A 25,790-nucleotide genomic window follows, 5' to 3' on the forward strand; every position below is an offset into this window, starting at 1 on the left:
TTAGTGTCCAGGAAACCACTCTCTCGAGTTGCTTCCTACTCCTTTTCTTCTCCTTTTCTGGTTCCTCCTCTTCTCCCTTTATTATTGGATTGCCCCAGGACTCAGGTCTGACCCTCTCTTTTTCTCTGTCTGCTCTCACTTCATTCATGCTGCCTTCCAGTCTTGTGACTTTGGATGCCATCTCTACCCAGATGCCTCCCAGACTCACATCTCTAGCATCTCCCCTGAATTCCAGCCACATACATCCAGCTGCCTACTCAACATCTCCACTTGGGTGCCTAATAAGCAACTCTAACATGCAGTCTTTCCCCAGAAACATTTTTTCCCGACTCAAAATGGCAACTCTCTTCCAAACATACCCTGCTTTCCTCTCACACCTAGACTACAGTACCAGCTCCCACCCTTGCCCCAGTTCAGTTCTTTCTCCACACCCCAGATTTGCTACATAGAGCATAGATTTAAAAGTGCATTCCAGGACCGGCCCCGTGGTGTAGTGGTTAAGTGCGCGTGCTCTACTGCTTGTGGCCAGGGTTCAGATCCTGGGCACGCACTGACACACTGCTTGTCAGGCCATGCTTTGGCGGTGTCCCACATAAAATGGAGGAAGAGAGGCACAGATGTTAGCTCAGGGCCAGTCTTCCTCAGCAGAAAAAAAAACGGGAGGATTGGCACGGATGTTAGCTCAGGGCTGATCTTCCTCACAAAAATTTAAAAAAATAAAAGTGCATTCCAGTTTAAAAAATAATTTGGAGGGAGCAAATAATTTGAAATCACCTAAATTTCAATAAACGAATGTTGGGCTAGCCCCAGTGACCTAGTGGTTAAGTTGGCGTGTTCCATTTTGGTGGGTTCCCAGGTGTACACCTACACCACTCGTCTGTCAGTGGCTATGCTGTGGCAGGGGCTCACATACAAAAAGAGGAAGATTGGCAAGTTAGCTCAGGGTGAATCTTCCTCAGCAAAAAAAAATAAAATGAAATAAGGGAATGTTACTATAGAATACTAGGCCAGAGCCTGCAAACTTCTCCCCCTCCTAAAAATCATAGGAAACTGTTTTAAATTGCACTGCACACTACGGTAAAAGAAGAGACTGCTATGGTAAAAGCAATCAGCCTGGGTACTGTGGCCATCCAGGACCCTCTTGGATGCTCCTAGGGTTGAGGAAATCACTATGTTGGGCACCCCCACTTGCAGAACCCACTGTACCACAGCACTCCAGCTGAGAACCGGAAACTCTAGCTGTTTCTGTACCAGAAAACAGTTAAAAAGTAGGAGGTAGCAATATGTGGTGGACCTGGGGTAGTTGCCTATCCAACAGCCATCCCTCCCTTTCATCCCAGCTAATGGGCTCTGATCTTGTTAGGTACCCACTACCTTTAGAGGAGGCAGGCCCCAGCCCCAGTCCCAATCATGTCTGAGCTAGACTCGGTGGGCTCATTTCCCTGGCCAGTGATAGGTTTAGGCATAGGCATGTGATAAAAGTCTGGCCAAGGAGACAGGGTGAGAAGCCTACTCAGAGACTTTGGGGAAAGATTTTCATCACACCTAGAAAAAAAGACATTGCGGGAAAACATCCCTTTATCTACAACTAGATATTGTCATATCTGTGTGGCATTCCTGGATTTGTGACACTGTGAGGGGAGGTAGCTGAAGAGGACGTATTGGGAATGGAAGAGGGGAAAGTGGAAGAAATCTGTTCCTAGATAGCACTAGTGAGCCATTAAATGAACCATCCTGTAACCCATCTAGAAACTACTCAAGATTATGTAACAAAACACTTTACTGAGTGAGCCAATGTGAGTTGAGTTTTTACATACTCTCAAGCTAAAAACATCCTAATGAAACCTACACGTGGAAGAACAAAATAGAAGGAATCTGGGCCCCTGACAACCCTGCAGGACAGAGAGACCTACCCGCCCTGACCGCCTGCCAAATTCTGGGCTGCTTCATCAGAGAGAATAAACTTCCAACTTGTTTGAGATCTTGCATTTGGGGAGTGCTTTGTTACAGCAGCTTAGCCTATATTGTGACTAATACAAAAAGGGACTTGGCCACTGTCACTCAGCCTTCCTCGTCAGACATGCTGACCCAGCATGGACACCCACTGAGCGTTGCCTGCTCCTCACATTTCGGGTGCTCAGTCAGTAATATTACTACCTCCCATTTCAAATTTTAAAAATAAATAAATACTTAAACATTTGCAAAAATGCTGCCATTTTAATCAAAGCCAAAACACACTTGAGGGGCCATTGATAATCACTTGTCGTAACAATCTAAGCTGTTGTTGGACCTGGGATTACATAAGATGGAGTCCCACCTGCACTTACACCTGTTTGTGGTGCATTTCTGTGTTCCTGAGCACCTGATGGAAACTCCCGCCCCCAGCATGGGTGGGCAGGATGAGGTGGCCTTTCCTTCCTGCACAGAGCAATGTGAGATGATGAGTGTGACAGAGGGCCATCCAGCCCTGCTTAGCTCCAAGCTCAGCAACAGCAGCCTGGCCTCTGACCCCTTCAACACCTTGCTGACTTGGCTGAGCAGGCTGCCAACGGGCTTCCACCCAATGTCATTTGATATGCTAGCTTTGTGGCAAAGTCACACACCTTCCTAAACCCACAATCCCTACTGTAGTCATTGGGTGAGATGCCACGGATCTTGTGGAGGCCCCTGCTACACTTGACACAACAAGATTCTGGACATTCCTTCTTGTACACGTCTGCACAGCACTCAAGAGCTACCTGCACTTCCATCCCAAGAGCCCCTGTTGAATCCACTCCCAGGTCTCAGCTCCCTGTTGTCTTCTTGTTGCACATGGATGCTGTTCTTCAGTTGTCTCTCTGCCCTCTTCAAATCCTATTCAGGCCTGAGTATGAGCACAACTTCCTGGGGTGACTTGGAGCTGGCCAGGCCAACCTTGACGTTGCAGACAAACATGGCTTCATGGGGCTGTGGCAGACAACCTTGTGGTAAGTCAAGTTTTTCATCATCTGAACAAACCGCAGACCCTGGGGCTACTGATCTATGTCATTGTTCTGCATCCAGCACATATAGTTTGTGCACTGGGTTGAATAGTGTCCCCCCAAAGTTCATGTCCTTTCTGGAACCTCAGAATATGACCTTATTTGGAACTAGGGTTGTTGAAAATGTAATTAGTTAAAATGAAGTCTTAATGGAATGTCAGGCCTAAGAATAAGTCAGTCACATCTGATGTGACTGATGTCCTTACAAGAAGAGGGGAAGAGACACAGAGACAGACACATGGGAATGCCATGTGACAACAGAGGCAGAGATTGGAGTGATGCGTCTACAAGCCAAGGAGTGCTGGCAACACCAGAAGCTAAGAGAAAGGCATTAGACAGATTCTCCCCTAGAGCTTCAGAGAAAGCATGGCCCTGGAAACACCTTGATTTAGGACTTCTAGCCTCCAGAACTGTGAGAGAATAGATTTTTGTTGCCTTAAGCCACCCAGTTTGTGATACTTTGTTATGGCAGCCTTAGGAAACTAATACAGTATGCATAATGCCATGGGCTCCCTCCACGGAGCCCTGTCACCATTCGTGGACCATCTTCAGCTCCGCCACATCTGCATGAGCCCCTTGTCAATCTGGATGAAGAAATATCATCAATGCTGGTCTGCAAGACTCTGGGTTCCCTAAACACAGTGAAGATATCCACCAGGATGTCCTCCTGGACCCGCCTGGGGGTCAGAGGATATAGGAGGACAAACTTAGTCAAGTGGTCTCGAAGGGCCAGAATCAATGTGCACAGCCTAACAGGATTTGCTTGCATGCTGACAAGATAGACTTGGCATCTGCAGTTGAGCGTCTTGGAAACCATCAGCTTAGACCCCAAGCCATACTTGACAAGATGTTCCTTTGCTGGCAGGGTCTGCTAAGAGGCTGGAAGAACCTGATGCTATCACAGGAGATGCTTTTGTACCTGCATTCCAGCCCCCTCTCCATGCATGTGCACCTGCCATGCTCAATGCCAAGACAGATCTCAGAAAAAAGGTCAAAGAGTTTGTCCACATGGACATAATACTAGACTTCTGATAATGTCCCCTTCATGGACTCTACCAGCTCCTCCTTCCCATGGATTAGGCTGACGTTGATTCAGCCAGACCCTGATAGTCAAGTGCTTCCTTCCTCCCTTGACCTTGGCTTCCTTCTCCTGGGTCAGCCTGCTATACTAGTTTTTGGTGAAGAGATTGCAGTTTGTAGCCTTGCTTTCCAACATCTGTTGCAAAAACTGAAGGAACAACTCACACACGTGGCCCCACAGCATCCAGCCTTTGCAAGTCCACTACCTTCTCCCTCCGGGACAGGATCACAGTGCCAGAGAATAATCATTTGGAGGCAGGTTCACAACCCAGAGAGTGCGGACACCCGTGCGAATAGCATACTACTGAGTGAGAAGAGAATAAATGGGAAGCAGCAAAGTTCATAATGAAACAATTTCATTGAGGATGGGGTAGAACATGATGGGTCAAACATGAGTCGGGATTCCAATTCCAGCTTACCCTTAAGCAAGTTGTTTCATCTTTTCTGAACCTCAATTTATTCATCAGTATAACAGGCACAATAATGCCTACTTCACTGTTTTGTTTTAGAGATTAACACCATTGTGGTAAAGACTGCTAATGGCCTTTAATATCCACTCTACCCTTCTTCTGTAGTATTAGAATTTTTATTGGGCACATGGGCTGCCCAATTAAAGACCTCATTTCCCAGCCTGCCTTGAAGCTAAGTGTGCCCATGTGATTAGGTTCTGGCAAATGTGATGCGAGCAGAAGAAATGTTTGCAAGTTTTTGGTCATGCCCTTAAAAGGAAAGGAGCCTAGCTTATGTGCTAATACAACCATGAATGTAAGTTGTCAGTAAATAGCAAACTTGACGCAGGCACTATCATCTCCATTTTACAGACACGAGGCAGAAGTACCAAAGCGGCTAAGCATTTAAGCTTTGGAGTTGGGTTGATGTGGGTTCAAATTTTCAGTCTCTAAGCTACTACTAGCTTTGTGACATTGGGCAACTCACTTTACCTCTCTGAGCCTAGTTTCCTCATCTGTGAGTAGCAATAATTATAACTCCATAGATTTTTTTCTCTCTTGCTCTCCAGAACCTGCTTCTTCTCTCAAGGTCCATCTCAAATCATGCCTCTTCCACAGTCTCCTAATTAGCTTTTAAAAAATAGTACACATCCCAAAAATCTGTCAATAAGAGCCCGTACTGACATGCCAAACCGATATCCTTCGGTGGCGATAAGCTGCCAGAAATGAGTAAAGGCTGCCCTTTTCAGATGGCCTCGGTGCCCATCTGAACTGCTTTGCTCACAGGGTACCTGCCCGGCCCCTGTCGCTCCTGGTTCAGTGATCTCTGCAATAGACTAATCTCACTGCTGGAACACTGCTGGGAAGAATGGCTGGCAATATTTAAATAAATTCACTGAGAAATAAATATAAATGTTCAGTCTTTTAGCCAATTCACAGAGAAAATTGCTGATAGTGATAATCAACAAAAAATAAAACCACAACTGACCAAAAGAGAATATAGAAAACTTGGATCTGAAAAATTTGACCTGAGAAAAATAGAATTGATGGAAAGGGGGACCATACACATACCAACAAAATCTTACGATAGAAGAAGATATGGTTAGTAAAATTTGAGAGTAAGCCAGAACCCAATCCACGGGTCAAATCTTTTCAAAATAAAAACAAATCTCTTGGGGCCGGCCCACTGGCCTAGCGGTTAAGTGCACACGCTCCGCTGCTGGTGGCCCGGGTTCGTATCCTGGGTGCGCACCGACACACTGCTTGTCAGGCCATGCTGTGGCTGCATCCCATATAAAGTAGAGGAAGATGGGCATGGGTGTTAGCTCAGGGCCAGTCTTCTTCAGCAAAAAGAGGAGGATTGGCATGGATGTTAGCTCAGGGCTGATCTTCCTCACAAAAAAATTAAAAATAAAAATAAAATAAATAAAATAAAAACAGATCTCTTTATAGTCAGAAATGAAACAAAAATGCCTAATATATGCTGGTTATATGAGAGGTCCTGGCTAGCGCAGTAAGACAAGAAAAAGCGTAAGATCTGAACACAGACAAAATCTTTGTTTTTCACAGACAACATGACTGTCAACATAGAAAAGCAAAGTGATACCAAAAACCATTGGAAATTTTAAAAGATTTTAGCACTGTTGCTAGATACAAGTTCAATATACAAAATTCAATTGTGTTCCCTTTAAATACCAATAACAAATGTGTAATTTCTAAAGATACCATTTACAGTAGCAACCAAGTCATATGGTACCTTGGAATCAATCCAAAAAAAAATTATGCAAGACCTTTATGAAGAAACTATTAAATGTTATTGAAATTCATAAAATAAGACTTAAATAAATGATAAATCTAGTAGGGTCATAGATGGGTAGACTTAGTATTATAAAATGGCACAAATGCAATGCAATTCCAATTAAAATCCCAAAAAGTGGTTTCTGGAACTTAGTAGGCTGGCTCTAAAATTTACACAGAGGATCCAAATATAGCTGAGACAATCTTGAAGAAGAAGAAGGAGAAGGAAGAATGTTTCCCATAAAAAAAAGAAACTAGAGTTCAGATTTCTTTTTAGAAATTGGAAGATGTGGCCACAGTGGGCTCTTGCTCACGGAGGGCAGTAATCTACTGGAGTTGACTAGCGGCTGCCCCTTCAGTGAGAACATGTGCTCTCCAGTTCACTGGGAATATTTTCCTGATTTAAGGTACCTGCCTGATCCTTGTAGATATTTGATGGTGTGACAGTTACCTGGGGTGGGGAGTTAGGGTAAGGGGAATGGAAGAGATTATTTAAAATACATAGGTTCTGTTGGGTTTTGTAAATAATCTCCCTGAGGAAAGATGTGAGCAGGCAAGCAGAAAGAACAAAAGAGTGGAGTGGGTGAATCTTAAGACTTGGATGTTTCTGATAAGGATCCAAGTATGATCATGGGAATGTGTGGCAGAGAAGGGATGGAGGAAAGCACGTCAGAGGTTATAAAGTGAGGGAACTGGAAGGTCCAAATGGCACAAGAATTGGAGATGTTCGCTTCCCTGAGACCAATACATGGAATTGGAGTGAAGGGAAAGATTTTAAGAGCCCACGGGGACTCCAAATTGCTAAGTAGAACTGGAAGACGTGGGAGAGAAATAGAAAAGAATCCAACAAAGGCAGAAAGGAAGAACAACCTTTCCTGGAAACCCATTGTGGAGCCAGCTCTTCGACATGAGCTATCTCCTTGAATCCCCACATTAGCCCTCTGGGAGTAGATATTAATAACCCTTTGTTACGGATGAACAAATGGAGGCTATGAAAACTGAGGTCATTGGCCCCCACATAACAAGGTTGAGATTTGAAGCAGTCATATTCAAACTAGGGTTTCCGTGACTCCACAATCCACCTTTTCTTTCACCCAAGTTGGAAAGGTCACTGAAGCACCCTGAAATGAGCACAGATATGAGTAAAGAAAACAAAGCTGACAAAAAGTGATGTTAAACCCATCCCCTCAACCACTCAAATTTTATCAATGCTTCCAAAGCTCCAGCTGAGACAGACGAGGAATAGATTCTGTCCTGTGCTAACTTTAGCCACGGAATCTGTGTGTTACCGAGGTTTGCTGGAGAGTCTGATGCAAATAGTTCTTGATCCACGTCAGAAACAAAGCTGCTGAAGAAATATAAGCCACCTACACGTGGGGCCGCCTATTAACTCTGCCACTTGACGGAGTGATTGTCTCCAAGCCCCTGCCTCCTGTAAAACGGGTATAATTACAGCACTGTTTTGGAAGATTGCATGTGATAAAGCTTGCTATCATATCCTCAGAATAGTGCCGGGTACGCTCAGAATAGTACCGGGCACTTAAGCGCTCAAAATATTGTAACTGTCATGAATATGATGGAAGTCTTTTTTAAAAAACAATGCAATGACTCACTTGGAAATGTATCAAAAAATAAGCACTGATGGATAGACATGGAGTGTGACACGGTATACCAAAATTTTAATGACAGAAAGTTAAAGCAGTAAAAAGTCAAAGGTAAAATGTTCACTGTAAAATTCTTTCAACTTTCTGTATGTTTGAAAATGTTCATAATCCGACGTTGGAAAAACAATGCACTGTGACACGCCCTGGAAGGAAGGAGAGCTAAGTTTTGATTCGTTTTGTTTTTAACAGAAAAGGGATAAAAAAGAAAAAAAAAGGGCGAGATCTTCCTCAACTCCGTCCCTCCTTTGGGCTGTCGGCCGTTAGTACTGCTGCTTGAATGAAATCATCGAGGACCGCTTGCGAAATACCAAATCCTCGAGAGCGAGGCCCAAGGCTGCCAAACCCTCGCCAGGGACAGGGACACGCTCCAGGCGCCGCATCCCGCCCCGGCGCCGAGGAGGTGGGGCCGGAGCGAGCCCTGGCGGAAACGCGGCGCGGCCGTTACCAGGGGGCTCCAGGCCGGCCGCGCCGCGCCACTGGTAAATACCTTTGGCGGGGCGGGGGAGAGGAGCGTCGAATTTCAAAAAAAAAAAAAAAACCCAAACCCCCACAGCCCCCGGCGGGCGGGCGGGCGCGCGGGATGGGCGCCCTTTGGCTGCGGGAGCGAGTGGAGGATGCTGGGAAGGAGGTAAAATGGCCACCGGCGGCGGCGCGGAGGAGGAGAGGAAGCGGGGGCGCTCGCAGCTCCTGCCCCCCGCGCGCCCGGCGGCCCGGGGCCAGGAGGCTGAGGGCGGCCGCGAGAAGATGGGCTGGGCCCAGGTGGTGAAGAACCTGGCCGAGAAGAAGGGCGAGTTCCGCGAGTCGCGGCCGCCGCGGCGCGAGGAGGAAGGCGGCAGCGGCGCGGGGGGCGGGCTGTGCGCCCCCGCGGGCCTGGCGGCGCCGGGCCTCGGGGACTTCCCCCCGGCCGGCCGCGGGGACCCGAAGGGCCGCCGGAGAGACACGGCCGGCGAGGCGGCGGACGCCCGCAAGAAGAAGGGCGCAGCCGAGGCGGGCAGGAGAAAGAAGGCCGAGGCGGCGGCGGCCATGGCGGCCCCGGCCAGGCCCGGCGCGCCCGAGGACGCGGCCGAGCGGCCCCCTCAGGACGAGCAGGCGGCGGCGGCGAGCCCCGCGGCGGGCCCGGGCAAGGGCCGCTTCCTCGTGCGCATCTGTTTCCAGGGCGACGAGGGCGCCTGCCCGACGCGGGACTTCGTGGTGGGCGCGCTCATCCTGCGCTCCATCGGCATGGACCCCAGCGACATCTACGCGGTCATCCAGATCCCGGGCAGCCGCGAGTTCGACGTGAGCTTCCGCTCGGCGGAGAAGCTGGCCCTGTTCCTGCGCGTGTACGAGGAGAAGCGCGAGCAGGAGGACTGCTGGGAGAACTTCGTGGTGCTGGGGCGGAGCAAGTCCAGCTTGAAGACGCTCTTCATCCTCTTCCGGAACGAGACGGTGGACGTGGAGGACATCGTGACCTGGCTCAAGCGCCACTGCGATGTGCTGGCCGTGCCCGTGAAAGTGACCGACAGGTTTGGGATCTGGACCGGGGAGTACAAGTGCGAGATCGAGCTGCGCCAGGGGGAGGGCGGGGTCCGGCACCTGCCAGGGGCCTTCTTCCTGGGGGCCGAGAGGGGCTACAGCTGGTACAAAGGGCAGCCCAAGACGTGCTTTAAATGTGGCTCCCGGACCCACATGAGCGGCAGCTGCACGCAGGACAGGTGCTTCAGGTGCGGGGAGGAGGGGCACCTGAGCCCTTACTGCCGAAAGGGCATCGTGTGCAACCTCTGTGGCAAGCGAGGACACGCCTTTGCTCAGTGTCCCAAAGCGGTTCACAATTCCGTGGCAGCTCAGCTAACCGGCGTGGCCGGGCACTGAACACCCGCCTGCCCCCCAGGGTGAACACAGAGCCAGCTTACCCCTCTGAAGTGCCAAAACTTTTTTTTAAACCATTTTTTATCCTTTTTGAAGGAGATCTTTTTAAATCTACAAGAGACATCTCTCTCTGCCTTCTTAAATCGAGTTTACTCCATTTCAGCCTTTTCTGAATTGGTGACTCTCATCAGTAACGACTACCGAGAAGTGTAGTCTGCAGATATGTCGTCCCTTCTTTTCTAATATGTTGTTTTTGTATTTGGGGATTTTTTTATTTTTTGGTACATTTTACTCCCCACGCCTTGTCTTCTCCCCGGATTTTCACCCATTGGCCTGCCTTGCTGGTCTTTATGCCCCAGCACCAGGTACGGAGCCCAGCACGTGGTAGGCACTCCATCAGTGTTTGTTGAATTGAGAACATTGTTGACTGTGGCTTCTGTCAGGGTGTCTATCTTTTGCAGCTCTTCCCCTCCCCTTTTAATTTGCTGCTTCTAATCTATGTGGTCTGAGAATTTGTGAAACCAGTGTTGTTAGAAGTGTATGTAATCTAAGTCAATAAGCTCTGAATGGTGGCCAGGGGCCTCTCTTATGGCGGTAAAATGCATGGACTTTGTGACAGCTCTTTCAGTGGCTCAGAAGCCATTTTTCACAGAATCATGGAATCTAGAATTTTCCTGCTGGAAAGGACCTGAAAGTTGGTTTAGACCAATCTCCTGGTTTTCCAGCAGATGAAACAGGCCCAGAGAGGTTAAATGACTGGGTCAACATCACGGAGCTGTCTGGTGCTAGCGTTAGCCTAGAGTTCCCTGACCCCAAGCCCGGTGCTCGTTCTACTACCTCTCACACTTCACAACATTTTCCTCAACACTTGAAGGCCCAGAAAGTCTGATCTCTCCAGAATAATGAGCCTAGAGGAATGCTAAGAAATCATCTGGAGGAGGAAGCAGAAAGAGATTTAGCAGGGGCTTCTGAAGACTTGGGAGATAGAGAAGGGACAAAGGAACATAAGCCAGGGTCCACTTGTTGCTCCTGGGGGTACCATATCTGGATTAAAGCGTGCCAGGTCCTTTGGGGCTTTACCTTTCCCCATTCATTGTCACCAGTGAGAAATGGGGGTGCTCCTGAGTGAGGAGACCTACCAAAGGTTTACATTTGCACCTTAGCCTCAATAGCTAGAAACCCCAGAGAAGCAGCTAACTGGGGCTCATCTGCGACCTCCTGACTCTCGGGAGAAGGCGATTTTAACCCGGAATTATGAGGGAGCTGTTAACTCTCAAATGTACTTGCGAAATAGGCCAAGTGAGATAGCATTGGGTCGACTAAGTGTTATCAAGTTAAAGTAGAAAAGACAGTACACTGCTTTTCTTTTAGTCTTTGTCTTTCCTTTGCTTTATGTTTTGCTATTTCCTTGTGGCTTAGAATGTAAAATCCATTGTTAAAAGTTTTGTTCCGAATAAATATTTATCTTTTGTATTGCTAACACTGCTGTGCTATTTCCTTTCAAAGTGTTAGATGCATGGGTATACAGACCCTAGTTCAATCCATACTTCCTACCCACCATTTGTTTACCCTGCAAATACATTTCCAGCCCCTGCAGGCAATACTTAGCACCTACAGTGTTGCGCCAGGCCCTTTGGACTTGTTACCTAACCCTACATATCACAATCACTTAGCACTCTTAAAACTCGTTTGCAGTCCAAACTCAGCTCCAAGGAATCGGAATCGCTGGAGTGAGTGAAAATGTTTTCAGTAAACATCCCCAAGCAATTCTGATGGGCAGCTGGCTTGAGACCACAGTTTTGAATGGTACTAAGATGAGAGAGAGAGACCCTGCCCTCGGGAGATTACAAACCAGTGGGAAAAACGGGGGAAGATGTCAGCTTCATCATCTTACAGTTATTGTAAGTGGCACAAATTGGATGCAAAGTATTCATGGGCTGTAAAAAAAAAAAAAAAATGCCATCTCTTCCAGTTATAAGAGAGGAAGAGAGAGAGTCCAGGAAACTTCCCAGAGAGCTGACTCACTCCTCCAAGCCAGCCCTGGAGACCCCAGACACAACCCTCTGAAGGATTTTCTGGCTCTGAGATGTTAAGATGATCTGATCCTAAGAATTAAAGATCCCAATACGTTGATTCTTTGACTCTGATTTGAGGATATTTCCGGAGCTGATCTGGTATAGCTGAGGCATGGTTGGCTCTTGGGAACCCTGCCTTTCAGAGCTGGCTCAGCCCCTCTCTTTCCTGTCTCCCGAAGCAAACAGACCCTTCCCTACTTGATCCCTCATCTCTTTCCCTTCTGTGCCATGGTTTCCCTCCCTCACAGGGCTGGAGGCCTGAGGCAGAGAGAAAAAGCCTGCATTCATTACACTCCCCGCCCCCTTCAAGCAGGCACTAAGCCAAGGAGCCTCCTTGGAAGAAATCTTCCCTCTCTCTGGCCCTCCCCCCAACTCTCCTGGAGGGAGCAGAGGAAGAAACTGTTTCCCTGCCCATCCCCCACAGGATCCGCTTTAGGGCCTCCTGCCTGGCGGGCTGGAGACTGAGCCACGGGCTGGAGCGGAACAAACCTCCCCCAGCTTCCTCTCCTGATCTAGCAGCCCCCAAATTACAATTCCTCACTGTTCATGGGCTCCTGGGGAATGTACCAAGATCCCCAGACCGAGGCTGGCTGACTAGCTGACGTGCATTCCTGCAGCTTTCCACAAATGCTGAGGGCCATTAGAGCCAGGCCCTGTGCAAGGTGCTCTGCATACACCCATGAACAAGACAGTGCACTTGTGGAGGGAGATAAGTAACAAGCAAGCAATTTTTAAAATAATATTAAGTATTTTTAAATATTCTTAAAAAAATACAAAGTGTAGAATTGTCTGAAGTACAGGTCTCCTAGAAGACATGATCATGTTTCTACTGAAACCTGCAAGATGAATAAGAACCAGATGAAGAGGGAAGAGATATCCAAGAAGCAGAAACAGCCTGTGCAAAGACCTGAAGGCCAGAGCACGCAGCGTGTGCTGGAGAGTCACAGGAAGATGTGGTTGGGAAAAGGCCAAGAGGAGGTGACCAAATTTAAGAGGCTTGATTTTGTCCTAATACTTTCCAGTCTGGCCACCTCCATTCCATTCATCCATTCCATTCATTCACTTGACACATGTAAAGCACCAATTCTTTCTAGACAACAGAATACAACAAAATAGTCAAGTCCCCTGAATTTGTCTAGAGTCACACAAATACATAATTACAAATTGTGCCAATGTGTTGAAAGAAACAGAGTGATATCGTGTTTAACAAGGAGAATGATCTGGTCATAGGGGTAAGGGATAACTTCCTAGAGAATTGTTTGAACTGAGATTGAAAGGATCTATGAGGAGTTAATTGAGAGATGGGGGCGGGGGAGGTACCAGGTGGCAAGGGTAGTAGCCTAGGCAAAAGGGATAAATAACATAACGCTATAGGGGGAGGAGGCACGGCCAATTCTAGAAACAAAGTGAAGTCCAGTGTATCCATCCAGGTTTGGAAACAGAAACCACTCTGGGAATTGAAGCAAGCGATGGCCCCCAGGCTGGGTATTAGGAGAGCCACTACCTCTTTCATAGTCAGAAAGGAACCAGGAGGCCATCCCTGGAAAGGCTGAGTTTAAGGACACACTGCTGAAGCTGCCACCCAAGGACGGATGCTGGGATCAGAAAGCCACTGCCAGTGCTACTGCCAAGACAGCGAAATGTCTAGTCCTTGAAGCCAGAGACTGTACACTAGTGACCTTAGAAGCAAAAACAACCAAAACTTTGACTTCTGCCTCACTTCCACCTTCCAAATCTCGTGCAAGTGCATCTAATTGCTGGAGCCCTAGCTGCAAGGGAGTCAGAAAATGTTTTAGCTTTCCAGCATGAGTAGCACAGGAAGGCACATAAACAGAGTGGGAATGGATAGTGTCTGCCAACCTGGAACCAACCATATCTAGCACAGCCGTGGTTACAATACAGAGGTGGAAGGAGATGATGGTGCAAAATTAGGCTGCAGATCTTGGGGGGATGGGGGGGCATCTAGTCAGCCAGGTTTAGAATTTGAGTCTAAGAATGATAAAGAGCCATCGAAAGATTTTTAAGCAAGAAAGTGACATGATCAGGGTTGTATTTTTTTTTTTTTTTTTTTTTGGTGAGAAAGATTGGCCCTGCGCTAGCATGCGTTGCCAGTCTTCCTCTTTTTGCTTGAGGAAGATTCACCCTGAGCTAACATTTGTGCCAATCTTTCTCTATTTTGTATGTGGGTCGCCACCACAGCAGGGCGACCAACGAGTGGTGTAGGCCCGTGCCCAGAAACCGAACCCAGGCCGCTGAAGCAGCGCACACCAAACTTAACCACTAGGCCACAGGGCCAGCCCTAGGGTTGTATTTTTAAAAGGCCATTCAGGATACTTTGTAGAGAATGGGTTGGAGGGGAGCCCAAGTTGATAGAAGTCCAGTTCACTCAGATGAGAGGTGAGGGTACCTTGGAGCTGGATGGTGGAGGCAGGGAAAAGCAGGCAGGGTAAAGAGATATTTAGGGATTTAAGTCAACAAGACTTAGACATGGGCTGGGGGAAGGGTAAGTACCAAGGATGACTCCCAAGTTTCCAGCTTCTGCAATTGGATTGATGGTGGAGCCTTCCCTGAGATGCAGAACAGAGGAGAAAATCCAAGTTTGAGATGAAGGTCTTGAGATTGATTTTGGATGTGTTGAGTTTGAAGTCTCCAGAGAGGATGTCTAAGAGAAGGTGTGGAATAGATGTTTCCAGAGGTCTTAAATTCTAAGGAGAGTTCTGGGCTTGAGAAATAAACATAAGAGTCCTATAGCAATGGCTTCCAAACTCTTTAACCACATCCCACAGTAAGATATACATTTTACATTGTAGCCATCAGACATATGCATGTGTGTTCTTATATATAAAGAAACAAATTTATATATAAAAAGAAACAATAGTAACCTTGTGGGTTTGCCCTGACATTTTCTATTGCTTCATTCTTTTATAAGAATTCTTACATGACCCATTAAATTGATTTCACAATCTCCTGATGGGTCATGACAGAAAGCATAGAGGAGAAAGATTATAGCAATCCAGATCATACCTTAAGCAACTCTGACATGTAAGAGTTTTCCCTGATGGAAAAGGATATTTGTGACAAACTGATAACGGACAGCCAGAAAGGGAGAAGGAAAACAAGAGTGTAGAGACATAAAAGTCAAGGGAAGATAGTTACAAGCGGCAGGGATTAACAACTGTATTGAGTGCTGCAAGAGGCCAAGTAAAATTGGCTTTGGGAAACGTCATGGAAAGTTAGGATTGGAGAATGCCCATTGGACTGAGTAACGTGGAGGTCACTGGTGAGGGCCTTTTAGAGGTAGAGTGATGGGAGCAGGAGGGCAATGAAGGAGCAAATAATCTTCCTGAAATGCCAATCTAGCACTCTGACCCTTTTACTCCCTCTAGGGCTCCCTATTGCTCTAGGGAGTCAACCTAGCATCCAACTCCTTTCAAAAAAGGATTCTGGGCTCCTTTGAGACCTCCTTCTCAGCCAGAGTGCCCATTCTGTCTCTTCATGTCAATTCCAGGTATGGCCAACACAGAGCAACCAGAAGGAGTTCAGTATGGTGGAGTGTGGAGTGGTACAAGAGGAAGCTAAGGGTGAGCAGGGGTCAGATCATACCAAGCTGAAGGAAGAGTTCCATGGGAGTGTACCAGGCATGTGCAAAGCCAATGGATCCATACAGCACCACTTGCTGGCTTGTCAATGTGACTAAGAATATTTAGGGGAGGACGTGTTTCATGAAAATAAACACAGATGTATTATGGAGGAGATTGCAAACTTTGCAGAGTTTAAAAATAAAACATGGACTAACATCTTTGGAAAGCTGTTTGGTGCTGTCTGTCAAAATTTTAAATTCACACAATCTTTAACACAACAGTCATTTATAGGAAATTAATCTATAGCTAAACTTGGACATGTGCACAAAGATGTATGTACCAGGATGTTCACTGGAGCATTACTTGGAGTACCAAGGATTGGAAACAACCTGCTTGTCCATCCACAGGGAACTACATAGATAGGCCCTGGCACATCCAAATAGTAGAACACTATGCAGCTGTTAAAAAGAACAGTTCTGGGGGCCAGCCCAGTGGCATAGTGGTTAAGTTTGGCATGCTCCACTTTGGTGGCCCAGGTTCATGGGTTTGGATCCCGGGCACAGACCTATACCACTCATCAAGCCATGCTGTGGGGGTGTCCCACATACAAAATAGAGGAAGATTGGCACAGCTGTTAGCTCAGGGCCACTCTTCCTCAAGCAAAAAGAGGAGGACTGGCAACAGATGTTAGCTCAGGGCCAATCTTCCTCACCAAAAAAACAGAAAAGAGGGGCCAGCCCGGTGGCACAGCAGTTAAGTGCGTGCACTGCGCTTCGGCGGCCCGAGGTCCGCCAGTTCGGATCCTGGGCTCACACCAACGCACCACTTGTCAGGCCATGCTGTGGCAGCGTCCCATGTAAAGTGGAGGAAGATGGGCACAGATGTTAGCTCAGGGCCAATCTTCCTCAGCAAAAACAAGGAGGATTGGCATTGGATGTTAGCTCAGGGCTGATCTTCCTCACAAAAAGAAAAAGAAAGAAAAAAACAGTTCTGTATTTACTAATATGGAACAATCTCCAAGACATATTTTATTTAATTTTTTAATTTTTTTTTTAATTTTTATTTATTTATTTTTCCCCCAAAGCCCCAGTAGATAGTTGTATGTCATAGCTGCACATCCTTCTAGTTGCTGTATGTGGGATGCGGCCTCAGCATGGCCGGAGAAGCGGTGCGTTGGTGCACGCCCGGGATCCGAACCCGGGCCACCAGCATCGGAGCGCACGCACTTAACCGCTAAGCCACGGGGCCGGCCCTCCAAGACATATTTTAAAGTGAACAAAGCAAGATATGGTATGCTACTGTTTACATTTTAATTTTTTTCAGCTTTACTGAGGTATAATTGACAAATAAAATTGTAAGATAAAGTGTACAATGTTATGATTTGATAGACATATTACATTTTTAAATGATAGAATAAATATATAGGTATGCTGATTTATGTATAGAATAACTCTGGAAAAATATTAATGAAATCAGTAACTGTTGTAGCTTCTGAGAAGAACTGGATATATGGGGTTTGGGATGGAAAGAAAACTTATTTTCCACGGTATATCCCTTGGGTGTTTTTGTTTTGTTTTAACTATTTCATGTATTATCTCCCGCAAAAATAAATTTTAATAACAAAAATAAATGCAAAACACAAGACTTCAAAGAAATTCCTGTAGACTCTGCAGAGACAGGAGTCCATTTCCTCTATCTTTAAAAATAAGAAACTTTGATGGGAAAGTTTAAGACTCTAGAACAGCCAATTCACTGGTCTTCCTGCTTCCAAGTCTGGCCTCCTTCCATCCAGGAGAATCCTCCCCAAAACGAAATTTGATCACATTACTCCCCAGCTTCAAGACCTTCAAAGACTTCGTGTCCTCCCTGGGGCCCACCAGGCCCTTGGAGGCAGGCACCCTGCCTCCTCTGGGCCTCACCCCCTCACCCTGGCTGGGCACCTGCTAGTCATTCCAGGAATTCACCCTCCTCGACCCGACCGGGGTTAACCCTTACCTTGCCTGGCGCTCAGCTCTCATGCTACTTCCTAACTGCAGCCTCCCCTAACCTTCTAGACGTCTCACATGCTCCCCCTCTTGCAGCAGTGACTGCAGGTACAATGATATGTTTATTCAGGCCATGGTTTGATTAATATCTGCCTCTTTTGAGCTCCCAGAGGGCAGGGACCATGACTTTTCTGCTCTTGGTTGTAGCTCCAGCACTTAGCACTGTGCCTGGCACATAGGAAAAGCCCAATAAATATTATTGCATGAATGATCTAGAAATTACTTGGCTGAGGTTACAGATCAGGACATGTGTCTACGTGTCCTTCTTAATGATACTCAAGGTATCCCTTAGCATACCTGTCACTGACTCTATACTAAGGCAGCCTTATTCATTCATCTTTAAAAAGCTAATTTACTCCTTCAGTCTTCTCACCTCTGGTGAGGGTTTCCTTCAGCCTGGGAGGTCAGGCCCATCCTCCCCTATTTCTCTGAGGGCATATTACTGAAACTGAGCCTGCCTGTCCCCTGGCACTGTGATGCACAGGGGAGCACCAGCCTTCTGGATCCCGAATGCCTGGCTGCAACACTCCCTTACCCCTGGCGAGAGTAGCGCCTGCCCTGAGCCCCACTACCCCACCCCAGGGGGCAGGGCGAGGATTCTGTAGGCACAGGAGGAACCGACCACCCAGAGTCTGTGCCGTGCCTGTCTGAAACATTCTCTGGGTCCTCAGAATTCGCTTCCCTACCCTTGTTTACAGAGCCTTCATGGGCCTCGTCCCTGGGTCCATCTCAGCTGAGGGCAAACAGCACTGCCTGATATGCACCCTAGAGACCTGTGGCTTAGGTCTCAAAGTAGCTGTTTGCAAGAGACAGCTTGGATGTGGGGGCTGTCCACTCATGCACGCCGGGTCCCTCACCGTGGGGTGGGAGGTAGCTGGACAAGGGCTGGACGCAGGACCAGGGGGTAGCTCTCCTTGGGCCAACACATTCTGGAACAGAACTCCAAGGCTCCTGGAATTCTCATTCAAACCTGGCCTTTCAGGTTGTTACGACGAGGAGGAGACTAGAACATATTGCACTTAACACATGAGACTGATGTATAACTTCTATTTAGAGACATATGGTATATGGGCCTGCAATGGTACTCTTGTCCTGGGCCCCACAAATTTGCCTGTTGGTTGTGTCATTTCTTAGCTCAGACAAGCCCCATAACCTCTCCGGGCCTGTTTCCTTAGCAGAAAAATGGCTTTAACGGTAACTGCCTCCTCAGGGCCAGTGAGAAAATGAAATAAAACAATTCATGTACAGGGCCTGGCAGAGCGCCAGACGCTCAGTCAACAGTAGCTGTCGTCGTTATTTTTTCCTTTTTGCCCTCTAGCTATCCTCTCCCAAGATTTTCTACAAGACATCAAACTGGTCTCTTTTGCAGGATTTCTGCATTGCTCCTCCCTCCGCCCTCCCTACCCACACGGATAATGATAACCTCCCTGTTCTCTCCCCTAGTCAAATCCTACCCCTTCTTCAATTATGATAATAGCTACTGAGGATGGCACGGTTACTATGTTGCAGGCATTGTATTAAGAACTTGACACGCATTATCTCAGCTCAGTTCTGACACCAACTCAATGAAGTAGGAACTGCCTATTACTCCCCAAACACAAAGACCCTGGGATCTGGAGAGTTGAAGCACCGGCAGCTGGTAAGTGGCAGCGCCAGCGGCAACGTGAACCCAGGGGGTCTCCTAAACACCTAGAGACACGATCCCGTTTGCCGCCCCCTCCCTCCTCCCAGTGCACCGGCGACCCCTCTCTCCTTCAAGCCCCCGTCTCCGAGGCTGTCATACCCCGTCGGCTCTAGGGGTCTCTCTGTGGACTTGCAGCCTAACAGGGAGGGCACTTTGTCTCACGCCACGTTGCCCACATCATGGATCCTCCCTTTCTCCCTCCTTCTCTTCCCTCCTCCCTTCCTTTCTTTCTTCCTCCCATTAAGTACTGGGTTCCTACTCTGTGCCAGGCTTTGTGTTCGTTCACATGCAAGATGTTACCAGTGGAGAGGTCAGGGGAGGATGGAATTATATGTCATTTTTCTCTTACTTCCTGACGCCTTTCTGTTTGGCTGATTTTTTTTTTCCAGTGAGCACGCAGGCCAGGTTCCTCGAACCCGGTTCAAATGTTGCTTTGCTATGTTGGTTTGGTCGGAGGAAGGTCCTGTCCCCTTAACTCCCAGCCCCCACGCCTTCTCCACAGGCCCTCAAATCCAGGCTGCCCTGCCCCCTCCGGAAGGGGGAGTTGGGGGGCGAACGCTGAAATCTGAGTGGCTCTTTCAAGCCTCCGTTGCCGTAGAAACCGGCCGCATAGGCCTTGGCGGTCCATTACACCATCCTCCAGCGACGCAGCCAATGGGCTTGGAGCTCCATCCCAGGCGCCCCCGCCCCCCAGCTGCCGGCAGCCCACCAATGGGCAGGTCCCTTGGCTTAGAGCCCTGCCCTCGGCCTGGCGACCCCACCAATGAGCTTCGACCCTGCTCTCCCTCTAGCTTCAAAGTAGCAACGGGACTTGATTTTTCAAAAAAAGGAATTCTCCAAATGGGAAGGAACTAGCAGTAACGCCTTTGTCAGTTGCACCCTGAATAATCTTTGGCTGGTATTTTATTTAAGAAGAACAAAACTGTTCCAATTACGCAACAATATATGTCATTCTCTACTGAAACAATTTTAGGCAATGAAAATTTAGGCAGTGGGTTTGACATCTGCTCTATGTGGATTTCTTTCATTATAGATATTTTCATTTAATTTAAAATGATCAAGGAACTAGTCATCTTTCCTGGTTTGTATTTCAAATACATACAAATTAAAGGCGCTGAGTTTTCGATGCTGAGTCCATGAGACATTGACCTAACTCACTGGTAGCCGACTTTTATTGGGCAATTTAACTCCTGGATTCAAAACATATTAAAACTGTAGGATAAATACTTCTCTTAAGCCATCGAAGAAATTCCATTTTTAAGGCAGGTTGTGTAATGGCTTTGACACTCTAAAGTCTAAATAAACTAAATGTGTTTTTAAAACCTTGTGCCATTTTTTTAAAAATAAATTTTATTTTTTAGAACAGTTTTAGATTTACAGGAAAACTGCAAAGATAATAAAAAGTTCCTATATCTCCCACCCCCCCCCGTTTCCTCTGTTATTAACATCTTATATTAATATGGTACATTTGTTACAATTAAGAAACCAATATTGGTACATTATTATTAACTAAAGTTCACAGTTTATTCAGATTTCCTTAGTTTTTACCTAATATTCTTTTTCTATCCCAGGATCCCGTCCAAGATGCCACGTTGCCTTTATCTCATGTCTCCTTAGGTCCCCTTGGCCGTGGCAGTTTCTCAGACATCAACATATCACTGTTGATGTGGACCTTGATCGCCTGGCTGAGACAGTGCCTGTCAGGTTTCCCCAATGTAAAGTTACTCTTCTTTTACGCCTTTTCACACTGTCCTCTTTGGAAGGAAGTGACTATGCTTAACCCACACTTAAGGAGTGGAGTAGCCACATAAGTTATTTGGGATTTTTCTGCACTGAAGATTTGTCTCTTTTCCTCTGTTTATTTATTCAGTTATTTATTTATATCAATATGGACTCACAGATAGTCATTTCATAGTTAGGCGATAATCCTAATTTTGTTGCTCAATTGTTCCAGCTTTGGCCCTTGGGAGCTCTTTTAGTTGGCCCCTGTGCCCCTTTGACAGACCCCCTCTTTGTGTGTCTTTTCCTTTTGTTGTTGTTGCTCTTGAGCACTGCGTTGCTTTCTGGCCCTAGATGATGCCCCAGGCTCATCTCGTGTTTTCTGGCCCCAGCCCTAGCATCAGCCATTTCTCAGAAGCCATGTTCCTCCTACTGGAGAATGGTATTAGAAACCAAGATCTGGGGGCTAAGTGTGCTCACTGCTACTGGGTTGTCATTTCTTCTCAACTAACAGAACAAAGAAATATATGTGTATATGTATACTAACCTGTATATATACACATATCTATAAATATTTCTGTATGTAACCATCTGTGTCTATATTAAACTAAACATGAGTTCATCTTTATATTTCCATCTCCAATCCATTACCACATGAATCATTCTAGCCTCCTCCCCTTGTTTATCTGTAAATCCCCACTCCAACAGTGAGAAGCCTGGCTCCCACCATCCACCATCCGTTTACTTAACTGTGCAATTCCAGTACACACGTATAGCAGTATCAGCATTGTTAACCCATACCCCCAAGGGAAACTTTATCAACTAGAGTCAGTACTTCTGTCCACTTTCTTTTGCTTTTAGTTTTACAGACTCTGCTCATTTCTAAAGTTACTTAAGTCAGCACCCTTTCCTTCACCTCCTTCAGTGAGGTTGTTTCATATGTTTGTATTACAGTTCAATTGTTTCATCACATTCTGCATTCCATCTTGGGATTCTCCAGATGTCCTAAATGATTTTCTCTTTTTTTTTCCTTTCGTCAGGAAGATTAGCCCTGAGATAACATCTGTTGCCAATCCTCCTCTTTTTGCTGAGGTAGACTGGCCCTGAGCTAACATCTGTGCCCATCTTCCTTTATTTTATATGTGGGATGCTGCCACAGCATGGCCTGACAAGCAGTGCCTCGGGGCACGCCCAGGATCGGAACCCACGAACCCTGGGCTGCCAAAGCAGAGCATGCAAACTTAACCACTATGCCACTGGGCCAGCCCCCTGAATGATTTTTTCTTGATTTTCATGCATTAAGGTTCACTCTGTGTTGTACAGTTCTGTGGGTTTTGACAAATGCATAATGTCCTGTATCCACCATTATGGTATCATACAGAAGCATTTCACCACCCTAAAAAGTCCCCTGTGCTCCACCTATTTAATCCTCTCCTCCCCAAACCTCAACAATCATGGATCTTTTTACTATCTCTATAGTTTTGCTTTTTGTGCCTTTTTTTAAAAAAGAGAAGGCACACAATAGGGTATTTTTGTTGTAGCTCTTGTTATAGCGACCACTCATTGAACCTTTACCATGTCCCATGTCTGCTCCCATTTTGCAGATGAAGAAACTGAGGCAAATGAGTTGAAGTAACTCCCTAAAGACTCATAACATTGAACAAAGTGTGCTCCAAATCCTGGATGCTTTGATTGCTTAAAGCCCCAGTATTTCCATGCTTGACCTCTGAGTCATCTATGGGAGTCCACTATATTTAGCCAATAAGATGAGGATGATTTACTTCCCAGTTTACCCAGGCAGTCTCAGTTTATTTCTGTTGTTCCGGCATAATTATTAATAGTGTCCCCTTTCATGATAAGTCATGATGGTCACCCCCAAAGGAAAAAGTCTAATGAATTTCAGAGTCAGGTTGTGGGGATAAGGATTATACTCCAGGAGACATGGAGATGTACCAGTGGAGTGTGATTTCAGAGTCACCAGATGGGACCCACTATCCAGATTAAATCCCCTCCCCCATCTAGTCACTTACCCTTCCTTCTCCCAATCTGATTACTCCCCAATTCCACCAGTCCTGCTGGTGCTGCTAAAATGACTGACGCTGTTCTCTTCTCCCCACGAACACGTCCCCAGCTCTGGTCTCTCCCCTCTGCCTTGTGCTTCTCTGAGTCTCAAACTACATCTCATGGATTGGCAACCCAGAATTCTGTCAAGGTGCTTAAGGCTTCGGGATTTCACAGAGAAGTTAAAAAAAAAGGTAATAATTCTCCCTCCCCTTAAAAAAGAACACTTTTAAAAATTTTGGGACAGGCAAAAGATTGCCAACTTTTTATTTTGCCAAGTAAAGATGAGAAAAAACCTCCATCTTCTATGTTAGTACTGTCTATATTAGAAATATAATGCAAGCCGTAGTGTAACTTTTTTCCCAGAAGCCACATTTAAAAAGGTTAAACAAAGAAACAGGTGAAATTAATTTTAACATATTATATTTAACTCAATATGTCCAAAATATTATAATCTCAACATATACTCAATGGAAAATAATATCAGGGCCGCCCCGTGGCTTAGCGGTTAAGTGCTTGCGCTCCGCTGCTGGCAGCCGGGTTGGGATCCCAGGCGCGCACCAACGCGCCGCTTCTCCAGCGGTGCTGAGGCCACGTCCCACATACAGCAACTAGAAGGATGTGCAGCTATGACATACAACTGTCTACTGGGGCTTTCAGGGAAAAAATTAATAAATAAATAAAATTAAAAAGAAAAAAGAAAAGAACATCAATGTAATATTTTACATTTTTTATGTTAAATGTTTGAAAACCGGTGTGTATTTTGCACAACAGCACATTTCAATTTGCACTAGCCGTATTCAGGTGCTCAATAGCCACATGTGCAGTTCTATACTATTATTCAAAGACCCCTATAATACACACACACACACACACACACACAATCATAATTTCCGAATTTTTTAAGGTGAAGAATTTAGAGGAATCAAAAAGCAAAATATCTTGTTCTTATTGTTCTCTCCGTTATGAATGTCTTTTCTGTGTGTGTGTGAGGAAGATCAGCCCTGAGCTAACATCCCTGCCAATCCTCCTCTTTTTGCTGAGGAAGACTGGGCCTGGGCTAACATCTGTGCCTATCTTCCTCCACATTATATGGGATGCTGCCACAGCATGGCCTGGCAAGCAGTGAGTGCATTGGGGCGCGCCCAGGATCAGAACCCGGGCCACCGGCAGCAGAGCGCACGCACTTAACCGCTATGCCCCAGGCGCGGCCCCACCATTCTGAATGTCTTTGACGCCAGTTTGCAGACTGAGGTTGTGGAGCTAGACACAGTCTGGGCGGGTGGGGTCACATGGTGGTGTTTGGGACAGCCACGCCCACACCTGAATTGGCTCCTTCCTCCCTGCATTGAACAGATATTGAGACTCTATGTAGTGCCAAGCTCTGCTAGGTGCTGTGGATACAATGGCGAGAGTGGAAATCAGGTGGGTCCTCTGATCTCATGGAGCTTCTGCTCTGCCATGGTGTACCAAGTGGGGCCATGCAGGCACTGAGAGGGTGTATTGTCTGCAGAGAATTTAAAAACAACAAAGAAACTGATTAAAAGTCGACCTGCATTTTATCATCACCATGTGCCCACCATTCTAAACCATATCAGTGATAAAATACTCCCCTGCGAAGATCAAGTTGTTGGTCTAACTTGAGTCTTAATATATTTGTAACCTTTGAATAGTATACTTTAATTACTTACACACTAAGAGACATTATATTCTACAAGGAAGTTCATTCAGAGCACCCCCAGTTATACAGTCAGCCCCAACACATGCCGAGTCAGACGCAGCTGCACGCGTTAGTTTTGAGAAGAAGGTCCCAACAGTCCGGAATTGTTCCAGCTTGCTTCCTGAGCACTTGTGTCTCCAGCCTCTTTGGTACAACATATGTCTGTGTTTAAACAATAGATTCAAAATAAACAATGACAGCACAGTGATTATGAAGCTGAGGAACCAGAACTCGAGTTGCTGCAATTCTGTCATTCTAGGTGACCACTTAAAGCTTTTGTATTTGAAATTTAAAACAGAGAAACAAAGAGCAAACTGCAAAGTGTGGTAACTGCAAATTTTGTTATTTAGTTAAAATTTTACAATTATATTATTATTATTATTATTTAGTAAAATTGTTTTACCGAATTTGAATGTATTTAATATTGAAACTGATTCTTACTTTTAAAGTGTTTTGTTTTTAAACTGTAATGTAAATAATGTAATGTAACATTATTATTGCAATAGATCACTATATAGGTATGTTTTTTCTTTTTTTTCAAAGAAATATATTAATGTAATTGAAAAGTATTGATCCAATACTCTTTTCCTTTTTTGTACTGTAATATTTATTTTTACTGACATGATTACATATACAAAGTTCAGTAAAAGAATATTTTCACCGTCTGCATTTCTCTGCTGGCCATTATCGTTAGTATTATTCATTGTATTTCATGACTGTTATTGAAAATGATGTTGTCACTTAGAGGAGGTAGGTTCTCAAAAATTATCTGTTCAGAGTGCCAAATGAGCTGGGTAGGCCCAGGTGTACTGAAGAAGAGCTAGAAGGAGGCAGACAGAGGTGGGAATGCTGGAAAGGATAAGGGAATGGACTTCACAACACCCTCTGTGCAGAGGCAGCCCGGCTCATTCCACAAACTAGAAGAGGCCGGTGTGGCTGGAAACTGGCTTAAGATAGAGAAAGCAGGAGAGGCGGTCAGATCCTCGAGCAGGGGTCAGACCAACCTTGGCCTGGTCGGCCAGTGAAAGTCTGGTGTTTATCTTGAGA

General features: G+C 46.1%; 1 protein-coding gene across 1 annotated transcript; it reads left to right on the forward strand.

Moving 5' to 3' along the window:
• The first annotated feature begins 8,550 nt into the window (after positions 1-8,550).
• Positions 8,551-11,338, forward strand: ZCCHC3 (zinc finger CCHC-type containing 3). Its single transcript, XM_058563005.1, has one exon. The coding sequence runs from the start codon at positions 8,644-8,646 to the stop codon at positions 9,859-9,861; it is 1,218 nt and encodes a 405-aa protein (XP_058418988.1). The 5' UTR covers positions 8,551-8,643; the 3' UTR covers positions 9,862-11,338.
• Positions 11,339-25,790: the final 14,452 nt, after the last annotated feature.

This window comes from Diceros bicornis, chromosome 19 (genome assembly GCF_020826845.1).
Source record: "Diceros bicornis minor isolate mBicDic1 chromosome 19, mDicBic1.mat.cur, whole genome shotgun sequence".
Taxonomy (NCBI): Eukaryota; Metazoa; Chordata; class Mammalia; order Perissodactyla; family Rhinocerotidae; genus Diceros; species Diceros bicornis.